Raw genomic sequence first — 22,471 nt, 5'->3', positions numbered from 1 at the left:
TTTCTGTGTTTTCATTATGTTTACAAAAAGAAATATGTATGTCATCATTATCATCATCATCATGTATTTATTTTTGTAAGTTTTTCTTTAATGTATGTAGAAATTTCTAAAGCAACTGCAATTTTATTTACTAAATTTATTGTAAAATCTTCCTGAACTAGATTCTTTTAGATGCCTGGACGGCTCTTAAGAACCAGTTGATAGCTTCTGTTACTTAGGTAACATAATTAGCAGTGAGGGGAAATGTTCCAAAAGTCTTGTCGCCATAATATGAAGAGGCTGAAACAAATTCATTCAACTACAAATGGTTTCTCTCAAAGTGAAAAGCAGATTGTATGATTCTTGTGTAAGTATTGCAAAGTTGCAGGTTGTGAGATGCAGGCCCTGAATGGAAAGGATTTGTAAAGACTAGAAAAAAAGAAATTAAGTGAACATGCTCCACTGGATACCCAAAGACTAGCATAGCAGTATCGCTGCAAACTGATACAAGAGCAAAGGAAATTATTGGATCAGGTAATGAAGGAGTCATAGCCCAATCAATCAGGAACAGAGTTAGCCTAGATGAAATGCTGTTTGACTTTGTTCCCCAAAACGGTTTCACAGATGCAATTTTCCTAGTGAGACAATACTCGGCTAAGAGCGAGTCACTCTGTCTAGCATTTGTTTGGTTGGAGAATGCTTTATAATTTAGCAGCAGAATGGAGTAAGAGTGGACAGTGAGTTGTTGGACCATGGGTAGGGAACGTGTACTTCAAAAGGTGGCAATGAATACTAGAACTCATTATTAGTGGGTTCGTCAGCATGATGCTGATAATTTGACTGTATAATGCATCTAATAATTTGGGTTTGTTAGATCATTGGCTGCAGACGGCCGAGTTAGCGGTAATGGGCTTCGACTTCGTACTGTCAGTATTTTGTTAATTATGTAACTGGATCTCACTTTCAAAACGTGGAGCGAGAGAAGGAAAAGAATGAGGACAAGGTTGACTCAAAACAAGGAAGTATTTTTTAAGGGCCACCTCATAGAATACTCATGATGATAGACTGAGAGAAAAGGTCCGAGCCTCTCTGTGAAGTCGCTATTGAAATTTGCCCAGTCACTTAGTGAGAGTTTTAACTGTGAGTGACCCCATTTCCATTATTTAATATGAGAAATTATTCAATTTCTCCTCTTTTAAGTAATTTTCTCCTACTTAACGCTGGTCGTTGAAACACTGAACGATATACCTCGGCATAAAAACAAAATCTCGTATTTTTAACTAAAAAAAAAATCCCACTCTCAACGAGTACCAAAACTGAGCTGGCCGCAGCACAGCCGCGAAATAGAAATTCTTCCGCCGGCCGCCAAACAAACTAAAAATGATTGTCGAAAATTACTTTGTTTTAAGTTTATTTCTTTGTAAAACAGTACTACCATAAAGAACATAATTCATTGAAAATTTTCTAATTTTCTTAGTTATTTTACCTGAAATTTACAATTATAGGTTCGCGATATGAAAGTAGCATTTTTTTTTTCCTAAACAAAAAGTATTTATCTGAGAAGATAAATAGGTGAAAGAAAAAAAATAAAATGAAACAACTCGAATAATTAATCGCTATTGTCAATTATGTAGACTACCTTTTACCATTGCGAGAGTGTAACGGAAACGACGGCAGCCGACAGTGAAAGACGGCAGCTCAGCAGCCGCGCCATTTATTATGCACATGTACCACGTGACTCAAATAAACATGTCGACCATGTTGAACTGACCACTTTCGAATCATCGCCCAGTAATCATGTACGTACATATAATAATCTTCAAATCATGATTTGCTTGTGTTTATTTTTTCAATGGTATTTATTTCTCAACTTTAGCAATAAATGAATTAAAAGGCACGTGTTAATCTATATAACACCCTGTGAGGGTTTACGTTGGCCTAGCTAGGATTCGAACTGTCAGCCCTTATCATGGAAGCTACTTGGTCACCGGTTTCAGTTTGAGTTTAAAAAATAAAATACATCGTAATTAAAATTAATTATTTAGGATTAGATTTTTGTGATAGCTATCCTTCCTTTATTGTATCGCTATTGGAACGTTTAATTCTTGGCTAATTTGTTACGTTCCTGTCGGGATCTATGTTGCTCCATTACACCAGTATGGACTTTTCTTCACTCTCTGCTCCAGCGCATTTCTTTTTAAACTTTCTTCCTCCTTGCCTAAAGCATTATTTTCTTTTATAACTTCGTTTTATTTTCTACAGTCGATGTAAACCATATTCTTGTAACATCACTTCTTTTTTTTTTCCCCTTTCAACTCTCTCCTTTACAATCTCCAGACCCTGTTTATTGTTCTTCTTGTAAATGGTAAATCCCCTCCCTTTTCCGTGCAACATATATTTCACCATTTTAAGGGAAACGTTTCACTGTTTGTCGAATGTAAAATTCCAGATACCTTTCGTTGCTCGTATCACTGCTCATTAGTGAGTTATTGGCACCTGAGTGCTACTATTTGCTTGATGAAATGTTCATTAGAAGACCATTGATAACTTTGATTGATGATGATACGATGTGCAGGAACATCTACAGGCTCCTTCACAAACACTTACCTCTTTTCTCTCCAATTAATTCAATTAACCATATTAAAGCAATTAATTCTTAAGTTTTTAAGTAATCACTTCCTAATTCACTTTTAATAAAATTTATTATTATTCGTGGTTGTTTAGTTTTTACCTCTTTCGATCTCTAAAATATTTTGAACTTCTTCAACCGAATATTTATGTTGTATCGATATAATACATTTGATCGTTTCTATTGATCCTATCGGTTATTATTTTGGCTTTTTCAACAATATTTTCGATTTCGTTTTCATTAATATTTTATTATTATTATTTACAATCGCACGGGAAGTGTTTATTCCTTTTAACCATTTGCCGTGTATTTTCTGTCTTTCATTATCCACGCAACTTGGATTTTTTTCACTTTGTTTATTTTTAAAGACAAGGAACAAATAAATGATTCGATTCTCTCCGAGGTTTATTAACCCTAATTATTAAAAAAAAAAATATCAGATATGACGAGGCATTCCTGACGAGATCGCATCCTTGAAAACTTAGAAAATAAAAAAAAAGAATATTTTGTAAAATAATTGAGGACTTCATTGAGAGCACTTGACATGTTTTTGCTGCTAAGAATATCTGATTTATAGGAATAAGATTTTAGGAATCGATTATATTATAGTTCCACGAACGAAATTGGAAGTTTAGCAGTTATTTTCCTCTTCAGGAAGCGAATTCTCATAGAATTGGTTGGGGACTTCTCACACAAAGTACAGGTGTTATGTATATATTTATATATATATTGTGTCCACGGGTATTTCACTCAATTTAAGATTTTCAGTTGTATTTAAATTTTGTTTCTTTCATCTCCCATTTTTACCTTTCAGGTGGTTTAGCTTACTCCAATACTAAATAGCTTACTTTAATAAATAAAAGTTACATTCTGTTTTGTCATTGGAGTTTATTTAGTTGGAGAAACCTAGGAGCTATGATTTACAGTGATTGTTTGTGAGGCATGTGGACTCAGAATTATAAGAGAGAGGCAATGTGAAGTTATAAAGTGCATAGGTTTTTCCTAAACATATTAGAGACACGTAAATAAAACAGGTCCAACAAGAAATGGACAATTAGTGGCACCATAACTAGTTTCGTCAAGAACTGAAGCACCGTTACTACCTTAAAGGTATCAACAACTGTTCGAATATATTCCTAATAAATGGTCTCTGAATTAATACATTTAATGATTTTTAATTATAGAGATGGTTTTTGTTTAGCAAACGTGTTATTAATTGAATTCCCCTTTGTGTAATAATGGCATTTATTTTATCGGAACCTGTCGGGATTTGAACTTAAACTAAGAGTAATCGTAATTTTTGTTGGTACGAAACGAAATTTTTGCGGCAGCAGTAATGACAGGAAGTTGTGTATGAAATATAATTTTGCAATAAAAGTAAAAAATAGCTTTCTTTCTGTTAAAGTGATTCATGTTATTTTTATAAGGTTTTTTAAATTTACAGAAATTAAAGTGAAATAATATCTTACGTAAACACAAAATCTTTTATGAGAAAAAAAAAAAAAGCTTATAGTTGATTTGATTATCTTATTGAGGTTTATTATCTTGGAAAATGAAGGTGTAAAATCAATCCTTATATTAGCATCGTATTAAAAATTATTCCCCACTTTGGTATGAGTTAGCCGGGTCTGTGAACCCTGTCTCGTCTGGATCCTGTACCATCTATTCTGTGAGGCTTCGTTACTTGAGTCTGGCATCATCACCCCTTGTTACGATGAAACTAGGGAGCCTCTACGTCGTTGCTCGACCTGCTAGAAATAACAACTTAATTGCCATAAAATCACCTATCCTGGAACGACACATTGGACAATGTAGTTCTTGATATGCAAAAGACGGGAATATCTTGAAATTAGCTCTGTTCGATCTGACTGATCCTGGGCTAAACAACAACGTTTTGTCTTTCCTCGGCCACTAGTACTCGCCACTCTCAGTGCATGGTATTTTCATCCATATCCAGTAATAAACTCTTCAAAACATACATATTGGCTAATACCTTCACTTATTTGTGCAGCCCATTTGTATCTGTATTTCATGCAAGTTGACACATTTGATGGATCTTCTCAACCATTTACATATAATATTCTATTTTCACTAAATATTGACTAAAATCCAATTTTAGTGGGAATGGGGGCAAACTGCTGACTGAAATATGTCTAGTATGTTACTGATTCTTATTTACCACAGAGAAATGACAACAAAGCTCACCTTAGCAAGATTAGAAGCAAAGGTAGTGTTAGGAGATATTGTTTTAATAAGGATTTCTTAGACTGTCATAAATTTGCAGTGAAAGGGTTAGTCTAATGATTCTACTGTCCTACACTACTGTTTTAATTAATATCTCATTAGTACAAGGCAACCTTTTGGAGAGAGCATAGTGTTTTGAATCAATTCCAGTTCTTGATTGATCCGAGAAGAATTAAAGACAAAGTCAACAACTAATTTGCTAAATCAAACAGATTAAATGGCCGCTACACAAGAATGTTACGAATGGCCCTTAATGTAAAATGGCAGCAGCATATGACAAATGAATGTCTTTATGGAGACCTGCTGAAAGTTAGTGAGAAGATCAGGCAAAGATGGCTGCGACTATTGCGTCATTGCATGTGGCAAGCATCCAAATTAGTGTTGTGGAACCCACTTCATGGTGATGTAAGGAGAGGAGGAAAACATTGTCACACATTGACAACTTGATTGCAGGCACTGACCTAGAATGCATCGAGGACCCAGGGGCAGTGATGATGGACTGAGAAGTGTGGTGAGTGGACTTTGTTGCTGCAGCCTGTGTTTGAAACCCAGCCATAATAAATATCTTCTCTGCTTTTCTTTCAACAATGCCATCATGACTGTAATGCTATTTTTTCAACCCTAGTATGTTGTTGATACTTATTTTAGATGCAGGTAGGATCTGGATGCAAAACATTTCCTTGACATTGTTGTAGGCAAAGTTGTAAAAGAATGTGGCACTTTGGGCAAGTGTCTTCTACTGTAGCCTCGGGCCGACCAAAGCCTTGTGAGTGGATTTGGTAGACGGAAACTGAAAGAAGCCCATCGTATATATGTATGTATATATGTTTGTCCCCCCCCCCCCACATCGCTCGACAACCGATGCTGGTGTGTTTCCGTCCCCGTCACTTAGCGGTTCGGCAAAAGAGCGATAGAATAAGTACTAAGCTTACAAAGAATAAGTCCTGGGGTTGATTTGCTCGGCTAAAGGTGATGCTCCAGCATGGCCACAGTCAAATGACTGAAACAAGTGAAAGAGTAAAGAGTGAATTTTTCCGCTTCATTGCATGCTGGATCAGGTATGTGATTGGTCAGTCGGTTGGTTGGTTTTTTGATTTTGTTTACATGTGTTTATTGCATTGTTGACGATCTTGTAGCTAATGTGTGAAAAGCCATTGAGAGTAAACTTGGGTTTTTCTCTTCTCAACACACGCAGTACATCCGAAAGCGATTGGTATTGAGTACACAACATGTCTGATTGGTTTGTAGTGAACTTTCATTACAAATGTAAGGTTAATATGAAATTCAGACATTGGTACTCTGAACATCTGGAACGTGCTTTATTCTTGTGTAATGCTTTTAAGCTCATGTTACAAAAATGTGAAGAACTCTGGGAAATTTGATTGTTTTGACTGAGTGGGAGATGCCTACAAATGAGTTTTATTATTCAGTTGCTTATAGTGTATTTATTTATGGTCAAATATTGCAAAGACAAAAAAGATTTAGTTTTTTTTTTTCTTTTATGCTAAAAATAATGTCCATGTGTGATTGTTAATTTCCTTGATCTTTTTGTAGCATTTACCCGTAAACTTAGTTGCTCCTTTCTGAAACAATATACCCAGATATACATAAAATTGGGGTGGGGGGAACTGAAAATAAATTGCAAAACTTCAGCAACACCTGTCAATTTTAATAGTAAATGTTATAAAATGTAAGCAGATGATCGGAGAAGGGATTAAAGTTTTCTCCCTTAGATTAGAAACTTCTAAACAAAATGTCATATGTAAAAATTAAAAAAATCTGATCTGCAAGCAATTATTTTATACTAAAAGTTATTCTTTATTGAAAATAATTTTCTAGATAAAATACTCTACAAAATAATACATTTACAAAAATATTGTATGGAAAACTTAGAGTAAGAAGTCAATTTAACATTAAATTTGTTTGATGAACAGTTGTCTTTATATATGAAAGTAATGTGTGAGTGTACTTGTGTCTTCTTGACTTAACATGCTTAAAGTAATGGGCAAAGTCACAGCTAAGGCAGTATCAGCATTTATAAAAGCTTGTCAGTTCATTATATAAAGGACCAAGGGAATAAATACCTTATTCGTAAACAGATAAGTGTTGGCAACAGGTAGGGCATCCTTCTGTAGTATACTACTTCTGTAACAAATAAGTGTAAGCCTAGAAGGAAAATTAATATAGTTTGTGTATTATTCATTTCAATAATTTATTTTATTAAAATTAAATATTTTTGGTATCATTTATGAAGCCATTCTTTCTTCTTTTTTTTTATAGTTATTATTATATTAAAAATCTGAATGTTTGCAAAGAATTTTAATCCTTTAGCATTTAAATTGACCATATCCAGCCCAAATATTCTACATGTTTGTTCAAACTGCCCAGATACGACTTCTCACACCTACCCTACACTGTCATGCTAAAAATGAACAATCCTCTTGAAATCTAAAAGTTACGAGATAATGCATGATTAATTCAAAACTATGATCTTAACAGATTAATCTGAGTGCTAAAGGGTTAAGCTGATAGAGATTACATTTCAGTTGGTGTAGAGTTTGAAACGATTGTGTTGCAGTTTAGTTCTCCTGTGATGATTCCTGGCCAAAATGAATAAACACAAATGCACATTTTGATTGTGGGTATTTCATTTTAAATCTCGAATTAATGACAAACTGTTATCATTGCCACATTATTGTCTTATCCTTCCCTGCTGAAAACCTTTTTGCTGTATCACACTGCATAGTTCCTATTTCCTCTGAGCCCCTGACACAATCAGTAGCTACAAATTACTTTCTGTTCACTCTAAAACTCTATTACAATTTGTGGTATCTGTGGATAGGCTAGAATTAAAACCAGATACCACTTTTTAGATATGTTTTCTACTTTGTTTATATTTTTTGTTATGTTTTTAATTCTTTATTTTGACAGTTTTTTCTAAGATCACATCTTTTTGTTTGATAGTATTTTGAATGTTATTTATAATCATTATTTAATGAGTAGCTGTCTTTGCATCAACCACATAGAATAAATGTTAATTGATTTAAAGATGTTTAATTCTCTATGTGAAATATTATTTAATTATAAAATTAGTTTATGCAGCCACAATATGTGATAATTAATCTAAATCTAACCAAATTGATAATTATATAGGAGTTTAGTCTTTGTCACATACCAGAACATTAAAAACTGACCATTTTAATTTTATATATGTAGATTATTTTAGATGTTCTTAAAACTATTTAAAACTAAGATAACATGTAATAATTAGTTATCTTTAATTACCATTATTTGTTGTATTTATGACAATACTAGCTTAATAATAAATTACTTAGAAGCCATAGTTATTTCTTAAAAATTATAGTTTACTATGAACTGTTACCATTTGAATTTTCAGTTCAACAAATTTTTAGATATTGGAATATCACTCTACATTAGAAATTAAGAAATGAAATTCTAAGTTAACTGAAACCAGCATTTTTATATACTTTTCAGGACCTGTTTATGTAATTGCTTTTCAGCAGTTTTACTTCGTTCCATGTGACTTAGTATATAAGTTTTTTTGAAATTTGGTGAGTCTTACAAAATGTCCTTTTCGTTCTGTAAATATATACGCACACACATATATACATACATTGCAGTAAGTAAACATGATTATATCCACCATTGTTAGGCATTACATCTTGCTTTTAGATTAGATACCACTCTCAATCAACTCATTTCTGATGTTTTAAAATTCTAATCTAGGTAATCCACATTGTAATTCCCCAATTTGAATAAGTCTCGGCTGCTAATAGCCATTAGCAGCTCCTCATCAATTCTTACAAGATGTTTATTTTTAGAATTTGATGCCTCTATATCAGAGCCATATCCATTAATTAACTGTTTTATAATTACTCAATTTATAAATAAGAATGCTGTAAATATTTTACCTCATAAGATTCTTAAGACTATAATTAGTTTTACAGTAAACTTCATTAAATTTTATGATAATTTTAGTGAACTAATTTTATGTATAATAATATTTAGAGACGGAAATTTTTGTTTGTATTTTTGTTTTAATCCCTTCAGTGTTTAATCCCTATCTTACATCAACTCTTTTGTGTTTATTTGTTTATGTATTTCAGTTGTTAATCGCAAAACACATTGAAATTAGTCTGTTTGAATATATTTCGGTAATCTTAGGTTAAATATAAGAAAGATTAAATAAAACAGACTGAATTATTGAGGTACCACCAACTGAATATATGTTTAATCCTTTCATTAATTACAAAATGTGGAATCAAGAACCAGTTACAATGTGAAGCTGCCCTGCAAGCAGTGAATTAGAGGGATAGAATGCCTTGTGGTGTTAGTTCTGACTCTGAGTTTGTACCCTAATGAGATCAATTTTGTCTTTCATCCATCTGAGGTCAATAAAATAAGTACATATCCAGAACAGTGGAATGGTGGATCTTGTTCAAAACAGGGGCACCAGTATTTTCTTAACGAAACACTTTGAAACTTGGGACACTGGTAGAATGTGTCATATAAAACATCTTTTTCTCTTAGTCTTCATAAGAAAAATTATTATATTGCAACTTATTTCATGTTAAAGTTGTCGTATTTCTGTAATTTCAACCAATGACTGACGTCCATTCAGCCGAATACATTAAGTGCTGACTACGTAAACAAACGATTCTGGCGGTGATAAAATTATTATTTCCTTGTCAAAAAATGGCTGAAGCATATTGGCAGTAGCTAATAAACTTTTCTATTATAGGCACAAGGCCTGGTTTTTGAGGGAAGGAGCAAGTCAGTTAGGGTTAGGGAAAACGTGTTGCCTCTCTGCAAAATGTCAGAAGTAATGGAGATTAAATACGCTTTACACAGCTTAAACTGCCAAAGGAGTAAGTGTAAACAGCTGAATACTTGTCAGTGATTGGTTGAAATTATCGAAATAAGACAATTTTTTACATGAAATAAATTCGAATACAAAAATTTTTTTCTGTTCTATAACACAAAATAGATAAGTATACGAAGTTTGAAAGTCTTTCACCATGACCTTACCAGGGTGCTAGATTTAATCCATTGCTTAGCTTCCAGAAACAAAGATATAAGGATCCAAAATGCTCAGCAGGTCTACACTTTGGGCCATCTCTTCTGAACATAGTCTCCATTTAAAATAGATCAGACCAAGAATTGTTCCATACAGATGTAGCCGTGAATATGAAAGTGAGACAAGACACCCTCTAAAAGTAAGACTAGCAGAATACCATAAAATCTCTAAAAATAAGATTAGCAGAACATTGTAAAACTGTAATCTGTGAGGAGACAGAAAATTCAGGAATAACTGATCACCTCTGGAAGGAAATGGAGCAAAGTCAAAATAACGGTCATGAAAATAAAATGACTGAAAGAATCTACAGATGTGCATGGCTTTGGTAAGCTTCTCAGGAGGCTGGACATAGAGATAAGCACCGTAAGGAAACCTCAAATTCAAGAAAAAGAACACTAAATCTACAACTGTAAAAGAAAAAAAAAAACCTAAACCCCTTAATTTCCATGACAGTAGTGTCCTTTCCCACATCTCATCCCACTCCTACATGCCTTCCTGCTCCCACCCACACTGCTATTCATGATGTCTTTCTGTTGTATTTCCAACAACCTCATATATGCTTTCCAATGTTTCTTCTGCAATTTGATTTACCTTAGACAAACCAGCTGATAGGGTCCCTTGTCTCTCGACAGTTCTACTTGGTTGATTACCCCATACAACATCTCAGTCTTTGATGTGGCCTGCAGCACGACTTGGTTTCAGAGGAAACGGGAGCTCGTCTTCTGTCTCAACACCTACAACCTTTCGTCTAAATTTCTGAATTCATCTCCTCACTTTTTCTAACTATTTAACTATCAGCTTTGCCATGCACACACACACATGCACACATGCATAGACAGAGGCATACTCATACCTGTATTCCACTTCAGCCTGTTGTCTCTTCTTGATTGTTTAGCTTGCCCTCCACCATAATGCTTCTCCTACGGCTTCCTTGCCTGTCTCTTTCAAAAAATACTAATTTTGTTCTGTCTGCTATTTTCTTTCTCCTTTTTTACACCATGTACTAAGCATAGTGTATGACTAAGTAGTTTCCTTCCCAATCACATGGTTTCGAGTTCAGTCTCACTGCATAGCACCTGGAAAAGTGTCCCCTACTACAGCCTTAGGTTGATCACAACTTTGTGAGTAGATTTGGTTGACAGAAACTGTAAGAAGCCTGTGGTATGTATGCATCTGATAATGTATGTTTATGCTGCTCTCTTCCAATCTCACCTTACCCCTCCATTACTTTACGTCTCCCCTCTTGGCAGGGTCTCCATCTCTTCATCACAGCATATTCTCTCCTGGTTTACCTCCATTAACACCCAACACTCTCCTTACCTTTATTTCCTTTCCATACCTGTCCTCACACCTCTACAACGCCCTCTAGCCTTTCTTTCCTTTGCTGCATCCACCTACTGTTTTCTTCTCCCCCCCCCCACTACTTCCCCATTTCAGATGCTTTTGTTACATTTGCAATATGCTCTTTTTCCTCCTGTCTCTATGCATATGGCCGTTAAGCTGAAAAACAACAGAGAAAGATGTGTACAACAACGTGCAACATGGCAAAGAAAGAATCTGATACACTTGTGCAAGGTGCCGTGTTGTGGGACTGACTGCATTTGCAATTTTGTGATTGTGAAGTAAACTTTTTAACCACACAGCCATGCCAGCATCAGCATCAACACACACATGCATGCACACGCACACACACACAGGCATAAACTTACACGTGTGTGTATTTGCTTTATAATAACCTATTTATATCATAAAAATTGAAATATAATGTGTATTCCTTTCCCTAATAAACATGTTACTGGTGATTTTCCTGGAACATTTCCTAGTAAAAATTTAAGAAAAGCTACATTTAGATTTATTGAATGGTTTCTTTTTTATTTTTTATTTTTCATTTGACATTTTTGTTTCAACTAGAATTGAGGGTTTGTTACAATGTACACTCATTCATACGGCCTTCTCCCTGTCTACCCTGATTGATCAGAGTTCAACTTATAATTTTGTATCTCAGTTTGGGTAAGTATATTTTAAATTGATTTTGCCACTAACCTTCTCTCCTTTTTATATATGATTCTTGCTAACATAGAATTGGTTTTGTTCCATCGCATGCAATGTTGTTAGAAGCTTGGCCCCTAAATAAGACAAACCCTTGGACTAGTCGTACTGGAATTTAGTTGTAAAATTAGGTGCTAGATCAAGTGTCTGGTATTCCGGTATAGGCAGGATTTTATATTTAAAATCGGTTTGAATTCAGTTTTGACTAAAGCTTTTAAATTATTTTAAGGTACTTTAAAATATTTGTATGTTACATTTGCAAAATTATTGATTAATAACAGGATTTCTTATATTATTTTTAGGAGTAATAATGTTCGAAGATCTCAACGCCAAACAAGAGCGCTGATTGTATCGGAAAGCAATATTAGACGAGGGCGGTCTTCCAAGAAGCTGTCAGCCAACACTGATTACAGTGATATCAATAAAGAGGAATCTATTTTAGGAACAAGAACTAGAAATTGCTACAGAAAAAGTACAACAAATAGTGCTTTAAAAAACAGCAGTTCAGTTCTGAGAAAAAGCGAAGAACAAAATATCTTTGAGGATAGTGAAGAAGATGATTTCAGTAAGCAGTCGGAAACCTCAGATCAACCTGAGGAAGACACATCTCGCAGTTTGCGTATGCAGCTGCTTCAGGCTAGAATGATGGAAGGTTCTGATTTATATACAAAACGTCAGCCGAAGAGCCGAAAATCTAGCAAGGCTTCTCGTGAAAGCTCATCCAGTTTTACTTCTGTTGAAGAAAAGAAACACAAGAAAAAGTCTAAGAAAGTTACCTACTGTGTGTCAAGTATAAAACTTGAACAAGGTTCAGAATTTGATAATCTGAAATCCGTTCAGCAAAACAATGATACACGTTCCTTTCCTGCCACTCCTGCTCTCACTCTAAGACTGTCGAAATTACAACCTGAAAAATGGCTGCGAAAGAGTGACTTAATAAATGAAGGCAAAGACTCTGCTGCTTCTCATGACAACAGCAAGAGCAGTGTGAAGTTGAAGCACTTAAAAAAGAATAAAAGTGGTGGCAGAGAATACAGCCCAAGTAGTCCTTCTACTTCAAATACTTCAGATGATACCATTGAAAATGTCCCAAACATGGAAGTAAATCAGTCAGATTGTAGCAGTGGTAGTGAAGATGATTCAGTTTCTAATCATGACAATCAAACTAAAGACGACAGAGTCAAAAGTAACTATGTGTCCAAACCAATTGGTCAGAATTCCAAAGAGAAATTGTTTACTGAAAAAGGGAAAACACCGTTGAAGCTCAGTGTCAGGATTAAAAAAACTGACATGTCTTTAATTACTGAAAAGGGATCAAGGTTTAGCCCTGCCAGTGCTTCTGAGAAGCAGAAAAAATATGAAAATGTTTCTAGTGGTGAGAGTACAGAAATTGAAGAATATAACGACATAGCCGTTGACCCTGGGGACAGCAGTCCTTTGCACAAACCAGTTAGTTTAAATGATAATGAAATCACTAAAAAAACTGACAGTGTCAAAAGTTCTCAGAAGAGTCGTCTGAATGTTGAAAAGTCATCTCGTAAAGGTGGAGATGACAAGACTTCAAAAGCAAGTGATAACGAAGGTGGCAAATCAGTAGATGGGTATTCTTCTGTTCCTTCAGTGAAAGAGGAAACTGACTTAACAGATTCTGATCTTCAGAATTCCTCACAGAAACGAAAACCTGGGAGAACCAAAAGAGTCCCCCAAATTAGTCTCACTCCTTTAGAGCTTTTAGATGATGCTAACCTTATATGGCCCAAACAATCAGTTGATTCTGAAAGTGCTTCTTCAAAACGCTCCAGAAAGAAGCAATCAGGATTTAAACATTACGACGCCGCCACTCCTCGTCGTAAGCAAAAATCCCCACGCAGAATCATTGTAAATGTTGATCAGAACAGCATGTATGACAATGAGATAGATTCTAACTATGATGTAGGAGATGAAGCGTTAGAGGACACAGACGGCCATACAGAAGAGAAAACTAGCAGCAAGAAGTCTGAGGTGAGTTACTTTCAGTTTACTTTTCCTTTTCAGCTTTTTCGTTGTTGATTTTCTTCTTTTTTTTTTCAAAGCCCTTTGTATGGATTTCGTATTGTGGTACACCATTTATTAAAAGTTTATTATGAAGTGGCTCCCCTGCTTTGCTAAACTTTATTTCAATTAAAATGCTAAATAGTTATATTTCCTACCAGAAATTAGGTGTTTTCTTTTCATTTCTTTTAAATTCAATTCCGTGAAGGAAAGCATGAAACGAAATATAATTGGCAGAGTGGACACATTTCCTGATTGCCTAATTTCAAAGTTCCAGCTGCTGGCAGAGGAACTGAACACATGACTCTTGTGTATCTTGTGGTACCCTAAACAATCCCACTACTACTACTATTGTCCTAGATTTGATGTGCTCAACTAATAATCAATTGCATTTTAAAGCTGATGACTGCGGACATGCCCAGAGTTAGTGATAACTTCCTAATAAACATAAACTGATCCCGAGCTAAACCAAGCTAAACCAAATCCTCTTCAAGTCCTTGCAGCATTATAATAGTTGCTAATTGAACTTGGTTGTCCTTTTTTTATTTACATTTTTTTCAGAACCTCAAGTGTCCAAGATGTGAAGCTACACTTGTCAGTGCTCCTTCACTCAAATACCATTTAATGAGTATTCACCAAGCTCTGGTAAGCAAAACTCCTGATAGAAATAATTTCATGCTGTCCTTGGTATTGGTTCTTCTAACCCCAACCCATTCTCAGAATTATATTTTCCAATATTGTTTACACAACTTTCATATCTATTCATAATAATAACGATAATAATAATAATAATAATAATAATAATTTCAATAAGCTTCCAGTGTTTACAACTAACAAACTTTTTATTTCTTTCAATTGAAAAAAAAATCATTTTTCAAAACACTTTGAAAAAATATTTTTGTGTGTGCCACTTCTTGATATCGTTGACCTAAAACTTGAGTCATGGATTCAGGACTTATTACTTGATATTCCATATGGCAGGCAGCTATATGCAGCTCAAACTAGTGAAACACTAAATATCTTTCTCAATCCTTTCAAAATTAGTACCACAACCAATGGGCCACAATGTTATCCTTACAGTTTATTTTCTGTATGTTTGTCTTATCCCATTTTAATGATTTTTTTTTTCTTTTTGGAAACAAAAGTTATTTTTCCATGTGAGGAGTTGAATTGATTCATTTTGGAGAGCTATTGATTCCATTTAATTAATGATTCAATCATTAGAAAAGTGCTGTATGCTTGTTTTTTTTTGTATTTGATTGGTTTGTAAATTGCTTTTGCAATTTATTGAGTTATCCCAGTGTGTTTGGGTAGTGCAGGTGTATTATGATATGGTACAGTGGTGAGCATTTCAGAGTGATCTGTAACATATAAGACTATGTCATACTGCAGTGTTGCTAGGCGTCACAGAATATTATGTAATGGAGTTGGTTTTTTGGCGTCCACTTTGTGAAGCTGAATAAGTTTAGTTGACCAAATTATTTTGTTATCTCTGTGTTTGGTAATGACAATAACTGAAACAAGCTAACTGTGCTTGGCACGGAAGCTTTGATCTGAAAGTTTATTAAAGAAGGCTAATCAAACCAGTATTTTATTAAGATGATACAATTGATGTTGCATATTTTAGTAATTATGTGTTATGTATCTCTTTGGGTTAAGCAGGAGTTCTAGGACTGTTCTGATGCTGGTTAATTCTATGTCATTGTGGGCAATTAGGCAGGTAACTGATATGTTTCTAGCAGATGGTCACTAAGTTGTAACATGCATGTTTAGGGGATTTTTACTTATTTTGTTTAGTGTTGGGTTATCAATATTTGCGTATGGTTTGACATGAACCAGGTAGTGTTGTTTTAAAGTTTATTATTTGTAACAAAGTGCTGTAGTTCTTGATGGAAAACATGACACTGTCCTTAAAGCAATGCCATTTTGTGTAAAGTTCAAAAAATAATGAAAGCCAGAGTTGAGTATCAATAGTTGAGGCAGTTGAGGTGAACTTTAATGTCTGAACAACATGGAGTGGGTCACATGTGTCATCTGCGTGGTACATGTTTTATATCAATACTCACTGGGCTAGTTTGGGATTTTGTTGCACTCTGTTTTACTGATTGGATAAAATCCGTTTACTTTGTGTGGTGTTGCTAACAGGTAGGACCAGCTGTTGGTGTTTGAGTTATCTTCTCTTTGTTTACACAGAAGAACTAAGATGGTAGTTGACAACATAAGAAGCCTCTTAACATGGCTAAGTTTAGCAAGGTCTTGTTGTGTCTAGGGAGAGTCATTATGTTAATATTATTCACACATGCACTGGTTCAATTCCGCTCCTTTATTATTAGTCAATCAGTTAAATATCCTACTAACTAATCAATTGAATACTTCACATTGGTAGCAGAACACACAGTTGAGTACTATACGTGACAAGAAGTACTCTTTTCTTGTACAGTTGTTGTAGTGTGATTTGGATTTGAAGGTGAATTTTAGGAAGCAACCACAGCCTCTGGCTATACAGAATAGTTGCAAGATTTGGATATTTGGGCTCTTTATGCAGTTTGGCTAAAAACGAAACAAGATCTTCCTCTGTTCTTATCAGTACTTTCTAGCATACTTAGGTATTGGTAACCTAGCACATGCAGATATTGGGGTAGGTACCAGTCTCAAAGTTATAACATAAGCTTAACATCAGTGTATATGAATGACTGAGTACAAATGTGTTGAGATATATTACTTATTTAGCACGTATAAACTGTAACTTAATAAATAAGAACCGAATCCTAAATTTCCTGGAAGCTGTAACGAAGAATGTGAAGATAGATAATTTTGCATTTTGATATTTTTGCAATGGGCTGTTTTCCTATCCATTATTATGTTTTTTGTTTTTTTTTACCGTTTCTAGAGTCAGTTATCATCTATCAATTCAGTCATTGGTATTGGAACTTTTGTAAAGTGTTTGAATCTATATCGTTATATCTGATCTTGTTTTGTCCTATCTCTTGTGTTTATTTTCATTCTTATAAAAATCTATTCGTAACATTCACCTGCCACCTCACTCTTCTATTTTGTTTCTCTGATGAAAATTTCTTTTCTCGGTCACTGCTGTCATCATTACTTTGTGATTCAATTCTTTAATTTTTTAAACTTAAACCTGATTCCTTTTTTTTTTTTTTGCCATTTTAATTTTTTTAAATTTAATTTTTGTCATCATTGACTTGATCTTGCTACTTGACCAGTGGTCATTGTTGCTGTTTAGTCCCAAGCCAATCATGATTGTGCAGATTTATGATCAATGGCATTTCAGCCCTCACCATCCATCACTTTTTTTTTTCAGGCATAGTGTATCTAGGATTACATTATTCAATATGTCTCTCTCTGTTTTTAAGACATATTTAGCCCCAGGTAAGTCCTGATTGAGCAGACCTATGATCAAAGACGTGCCAGCCCCCAACATCCTGTCTGGTTTTTTTTCAGGTTTTGTGTATCCTGGACTACATTATCCAATATGTCCTTCCACTTTCAATACCGTAGGGTCTGATTTGAAGGATATTTGGCTGCTGTTTATAGCAGATCAAACAAGTGCATTGAGTAGGTAGTCTCCCAATCAGTCATAGTTTATTGTGACACTGGTTATATTTCATATATATATGTGTGTGTGTGTGTGTGTGTATGTATGTATTTCAGGTTATGATAATACCATCTGTGAAGCAGACACTGATATTGGAATATTTCAACAATGTGATGATATTCTTGTGTAGTTGCTACATTCGGAAATGTGTTTAGATGAAGCTAGAACACTCTGCAAAATTCCCCCCAGTTTCTTTTCATGTCACAGCCTGGTAGACACAGAGCAAGCCTACTCTGAAGCCGAACAGTCCCTAATTCTGATGCTGCAGTACATGTGTTTGTGGAATGTTCCTGGCTGCAAAAGTCAGGCACATCTGATGAGACACGTTGCTAAGAAATGGATTTTATGCTTAAAGTTAAGTTTTGAAGGAAATTAAACTCTGCTAAGTTCACTATCTCAATGCTATGGGGGAGCAAATTTAGACATTTTAGACTAGAAGTCAAATGAAATTAGGAGTATTGAATTGGCACAGTGGATCTCGGATGCTATTGATTTTAAATTGAACAGGTTAAAATCTAGTGAAGAGATTTACAAGTAATAAATGATACACTGACATAGAGAGATCAGCTCCCAGCCAATATGAATGTATATTTGTGTTATCTAGTCAGGAAAGCCTGGTGGTTGGGTCAGAGAAGATACTTTTAGAAACTTGGAAGGTAGTGGGTTGGTAGAATTCTTAAAGCATCAGGCACAACACCTTGCAGTATGTGTTGTGGCTCTTTAGATTCAGAGTTCAAATCCTGCCTAGGTCAAATTTGCCCTTCTCCTTCCAGGCTCAATAGAAAGTACCAGTCAAGTACTCTGGTTGGTGTCATTGACTATTATATATCAATCCTGCAAAAGTTCCTTCCATATAGATTACTTGACACTTCTTTACTCAATTCTCATCCTCCATATCATTCACATGATCCATACCAGTGCAGCCTCATCTCTTTCTTACACACTACAACTAATTCCTCTTAAAACCTAGTTTCTCTCTTCTCTCAGTTCCTTCATCTGCCATCATACACTCACACTGCCATCATACATTTAATGTGATGCTCTTACTCTTAATTACTCCAAACTCCTTGCTCTCTCTTAAATTAATTACGATTCCACTACACCTGTTCCATTCACAGTTTATATTGTGTACACCAGATAGAATTCTTACCTATTTCTTTTACCTGTATTCAACTTGGCTGCTGCTTCCCACACAGCTCTTGTATCCTCCCTTCTTTCTTACTAAAGATTTTATTTTTCCCTAGGCTTAATTTCTGACCTTTTGCTTCTACACTTTTGACAAATTCACCTACAAGAACTAGTTACCAGCATACTGAAGATCCCACAGGCAACTGATCTTAAACTATTCTGTTATGGCTTGAAGTACTGTAATAAACAGGAGTTGAGAAATGAGTCTTGATGGAAACCTACCTGCATGTTGAATTCCTTGCTAGCTTCCGCTGTGCTCACAGCATCTCTTACATGGCTTGCAAAGAGCTCTCACAACTTATTTGTGTTTGCTAAGTAACCTTGCCAGATATATTTTCAGTATCTCAAGGATTATCTCTGATGTTTCAACTGCTTTTACTGCACTCACTTTTTACCTGTTGACTTCAATAGATAATCCCTATTTAGGATCCATCTGCTGCAGTTTCTGTCTCTGGTTCTTTTGTCACAGGACAGTGGCAAATCTTTTTTAGCTTCTCTACTTGTTACCTGATAATGTTCCTTGCTCCAATCTTTCTTCCAGTTTTCCTGGTCTCTCTCTTAACATTTATAGCTCTATCAACTGTACCAAGCCATCCCTATGTTACCTTTTATCTGGCTGGAATCTTTCTCCATCCACTGATGTGGTTTGTAGTTTGTTGCTTCATACTAACTCCCAGTTTGTCTTTATCTCTTCTACCTTCTTTTGATATGGTTCATGTAGTACTTCTTTGAGCCAACCTCTATCAAGACATCTTTTAACTTACTTCTCTGGATTGATTTGTCTCTCTGAGTCTCTCTAACTCTTTACTTTGATGTCACTAATCACTGTAATCTATGTTGATTGGTTCTTTCTTCACCAGTGAGAGAGACTTAGTAGGTCACCACCAACTGTCAGTTTATCCTGTTTCCTAGTATATATAAAGTCTATTTGGTTTACATGTTTACCTAATTTGTTAGTGGTCAGTTGGCTGGCTAGCTGGCTGGCTAGCTGGCTGGCTTCTTGAAGTTAGTGTTGCAAATGTTTAGCGCATTTCTCTAACATAGCTCCAAGAACTTAGATTCCTCTTTATTCCTTGTACCATTGAAGTAGCCATTAAAATCACTGGCCATGATAATGGTGTCTCTCTTACGGTCTTCTGCAAAGCATTTTCATGGAAACAATCTTTTTGCTGAAGTGTCCGTCTTGATACTGATGTTTATGAAGAGGTCACTCATATAATACCCTGGCCACCTGACTTATTTATCTATCTATTTCTCTGCCAATAATATGCCTACCTATTCACCCCAGCACCTATGCTCTTTGTTCATGGGGTGCCTGGCTGAAGACCCCCCCCCCACCTCCTCTCCTGTACAGCACACATCTACTCCACTTAAGTTTTAGCATTTTTACAATCTCTCCAGACTTACCTTACATCATGTTAACCTTGATGATGATGATGATGGTAGTCTTGAAGATTTATGTACCTGACATAAACAAAACATACAGTCTCTTCTATAATGAATAACTATCAATTTATTCCATTTTCCTTAACCCATTGTTATTACTTTTTTACTGAGTTGTAATCTACAATTTAATGAAACTAACTTAATCCACATTTACATCATACAACTACTTACGCTGTATAATAATTGAATATCATACATGTGCAACGACTCTATGTTGGTGTTTAGAATAGTAATTATTATAATTGAATCTAAGATCGATAAATATTTCTATAATAGCATGTCCTTGATTATCTTTGCTCATTATCATATTTAGTTGAAGAGAATTAAACATTTTACACAGAATTCAGTTTTGGTATCCATCCCTTCTTTTTTTTTTTCTTTTTTTTTTTTTTACCCTTTAAATTTATTTAGAATTTAGCAACTTTTGTTATAGGGAAATTTAATATTGACTTTTTATTTTGTAACTGAGCACATCACGTTTTTATAGCAATAATAATAATAATAATAACAATAATGCATGATGACTATGGAGGATAAAACCGAGAGAAAACTAAAATTTTCCAGTCTCATTTCTAAATCACTGTTCAGTTAATGCAGTAAACCAAATGTTTGATGAGTTTAGTTCCAATTGTATTGCTTGTGATATAAAACTGCTCACCACACAAACAAAACTATTTCAACTGAGTTTTTGTATTTTTTAATTTTTAAAAAAATTTTTGAATGGTGAAAGTTGCCTGGAAATCGTTAAATTTACTGTGTTTAGAGATGAAAATTGAAGCTAAATCTACCTTATTTTGCTGAATATTTTCAGTGGACCAAAGATTGTCCAGAAGGCAATGCGGATAACAAATCACTGAAAAACATCATGAAAAAACTCGGTAAACTAAATTGCCCTCAATGTGGCAAAGAAGTACGGAATTTCCAATACTACCAATTCCATATTGAGTGGTGTGGCCGAGAGGTAGGTTTTCAGATTTGTTGTTATTTGTTTCCTTAATATTGATAGGATTCCTCAACAGGTATTTTCTTCTCATCGGCCCTACTGATGCAGAACCTTCTGCTGTATATGGGGATCTTGTTCTAGAATTACACAATGCATATTTCAGTGATATTGACTGACTATGTCTCTGTATAATGTCATTACTTCTAAAAGCTTTTAAGCTTTTCACTATAGTCCTATTGAAAGTGTTTGTTGTTGTGTGTTTATATCATCTTGAATTGAATATAAAGAAAAATGTAACTTCATGTCTTCTTTTGATCTCAATATTTTTGTTATAGGAGGAAGTAGTTGTCTGTCCTATTTGTAATAAAAAACAACGTCTTATGTATATGGCCAGTCACACAAACTTGCACAAACGCAAGGAACGGATTGAAATGGAGAGACAAAAACAGGTGCAGAGTGATGCCACTGCTCCAAAATCACAGCGAAAGAGAAAAGCAGCACAGAAGTGAGTTGCTTTATCTATCTATCTATCTATATATATATATATATATATTTATATATATTGCTTTAACTGGTTTAATTTTAACCTTGTGTGAATTTCATTATCATCTGATACTTTATCTTATTCACCTTTGGAAGGATAAAAGGTAAAGTTGACCTTGGTGAGATTTGAACTCTGAACACAAAGAGCCGGAAGTAGTGCTGCTAAGCATTTTTGTCTCGCATGCTAATGATTCTGCCAGCTCACTGCTTTAAGGTCACCTACATAATAGAAGCTGTCAGCTAATCTTGCAAACATTCTGAATAGTTCAAGGAATTTATTTCATGGCTGCTGTTGCAGCTAATTATTTGCAGTACCAAATTCCTCCTTCTCTGACAACCAGCCTGTGATCCCACTATACCTCTTATGCACCCATTACTTACACTGGATATGTTGTATGAAATTCTTACCCCAGCATGGTCACTTCCCAAGAAAGTTGTAGAATCATGTCTTCTTGTGACCTAATTCATTACTATTTTTAAGGTGTCCAGCTGTCAAAATGGTAAGCACAATGAGCAAAATGCTTAGCGGCATTTCATTCGTCCTTACATTCTGAGTTCAAATTCCACCATGGCCCACTTTGATAAATTAAGTACCAGTGACAACCCAATAATTGCTTCCATTTCTGACTCCCCGACTCCATAGCCCTGCTTACAGGTGTTCAAACTCACAAGTCTTGACTTTGATTTAAGTTATCATCTCTTGGG

General features: G+C 34.9%; 1 protein-coding gene across 1 annotated transcript in view; it reads left to right on the top strand.

Moving 5' to 3' along the window:
* Positions 1-5,086: 5,086 nt before the first annotated feature.
* The window catches only part of LOC106873968 (uncharacterized), a 29,039-nt gene continuing 11,654 nt past the window's right edge, over positions 5,087-22,471 (top strand). Inside the window, exons 1-6 of the mRNA XM_014921515.2 lie at positions 5,087-5,178; positions 11,862-11,960; positions 12,302-14,000; positions 14,592-14,675; positions 21,092-21,241; positions 21,559-21,728. Coding sequence (XP_014777001.1) covers positions 5,087-5,178; positions 11,862-11,960; positions 12,302-14,000; positions 14,592-14,675; positions 21,092-21,241; positions 21,559-21,728 — 2,294 coding nt within the window. The remainder of the gene's footprint in view (positions 5,179-11,861; positions 11,961-12,301; positions 14,001-14,591; positions 14,676-21,091; positions 21,242-21,558; positions 21,729-22,471) is intronic.

The sequence above is a fragment of the Octopus bimaculoides genome, chromosome 23 (genome assembly GCF_001194135.2).
Source record: "Octopus bimaculoides isolate UCB-OBI-ISO-001 chromosome 23, ASM119413v2, whole genome shotgun sequence".
Taxonomy (NCBI): Eukaryota; Metazoa; Mollusca; class Cephalopoda; order Octopoda; family Octopodidae; genus Octopus; species Octopus bimaculoides.
The sequence above is the reverse complement of the archived record's forward strand: the minus strand, read 5'-3'. Positions and strand labels throughout refer to the sequence as shown.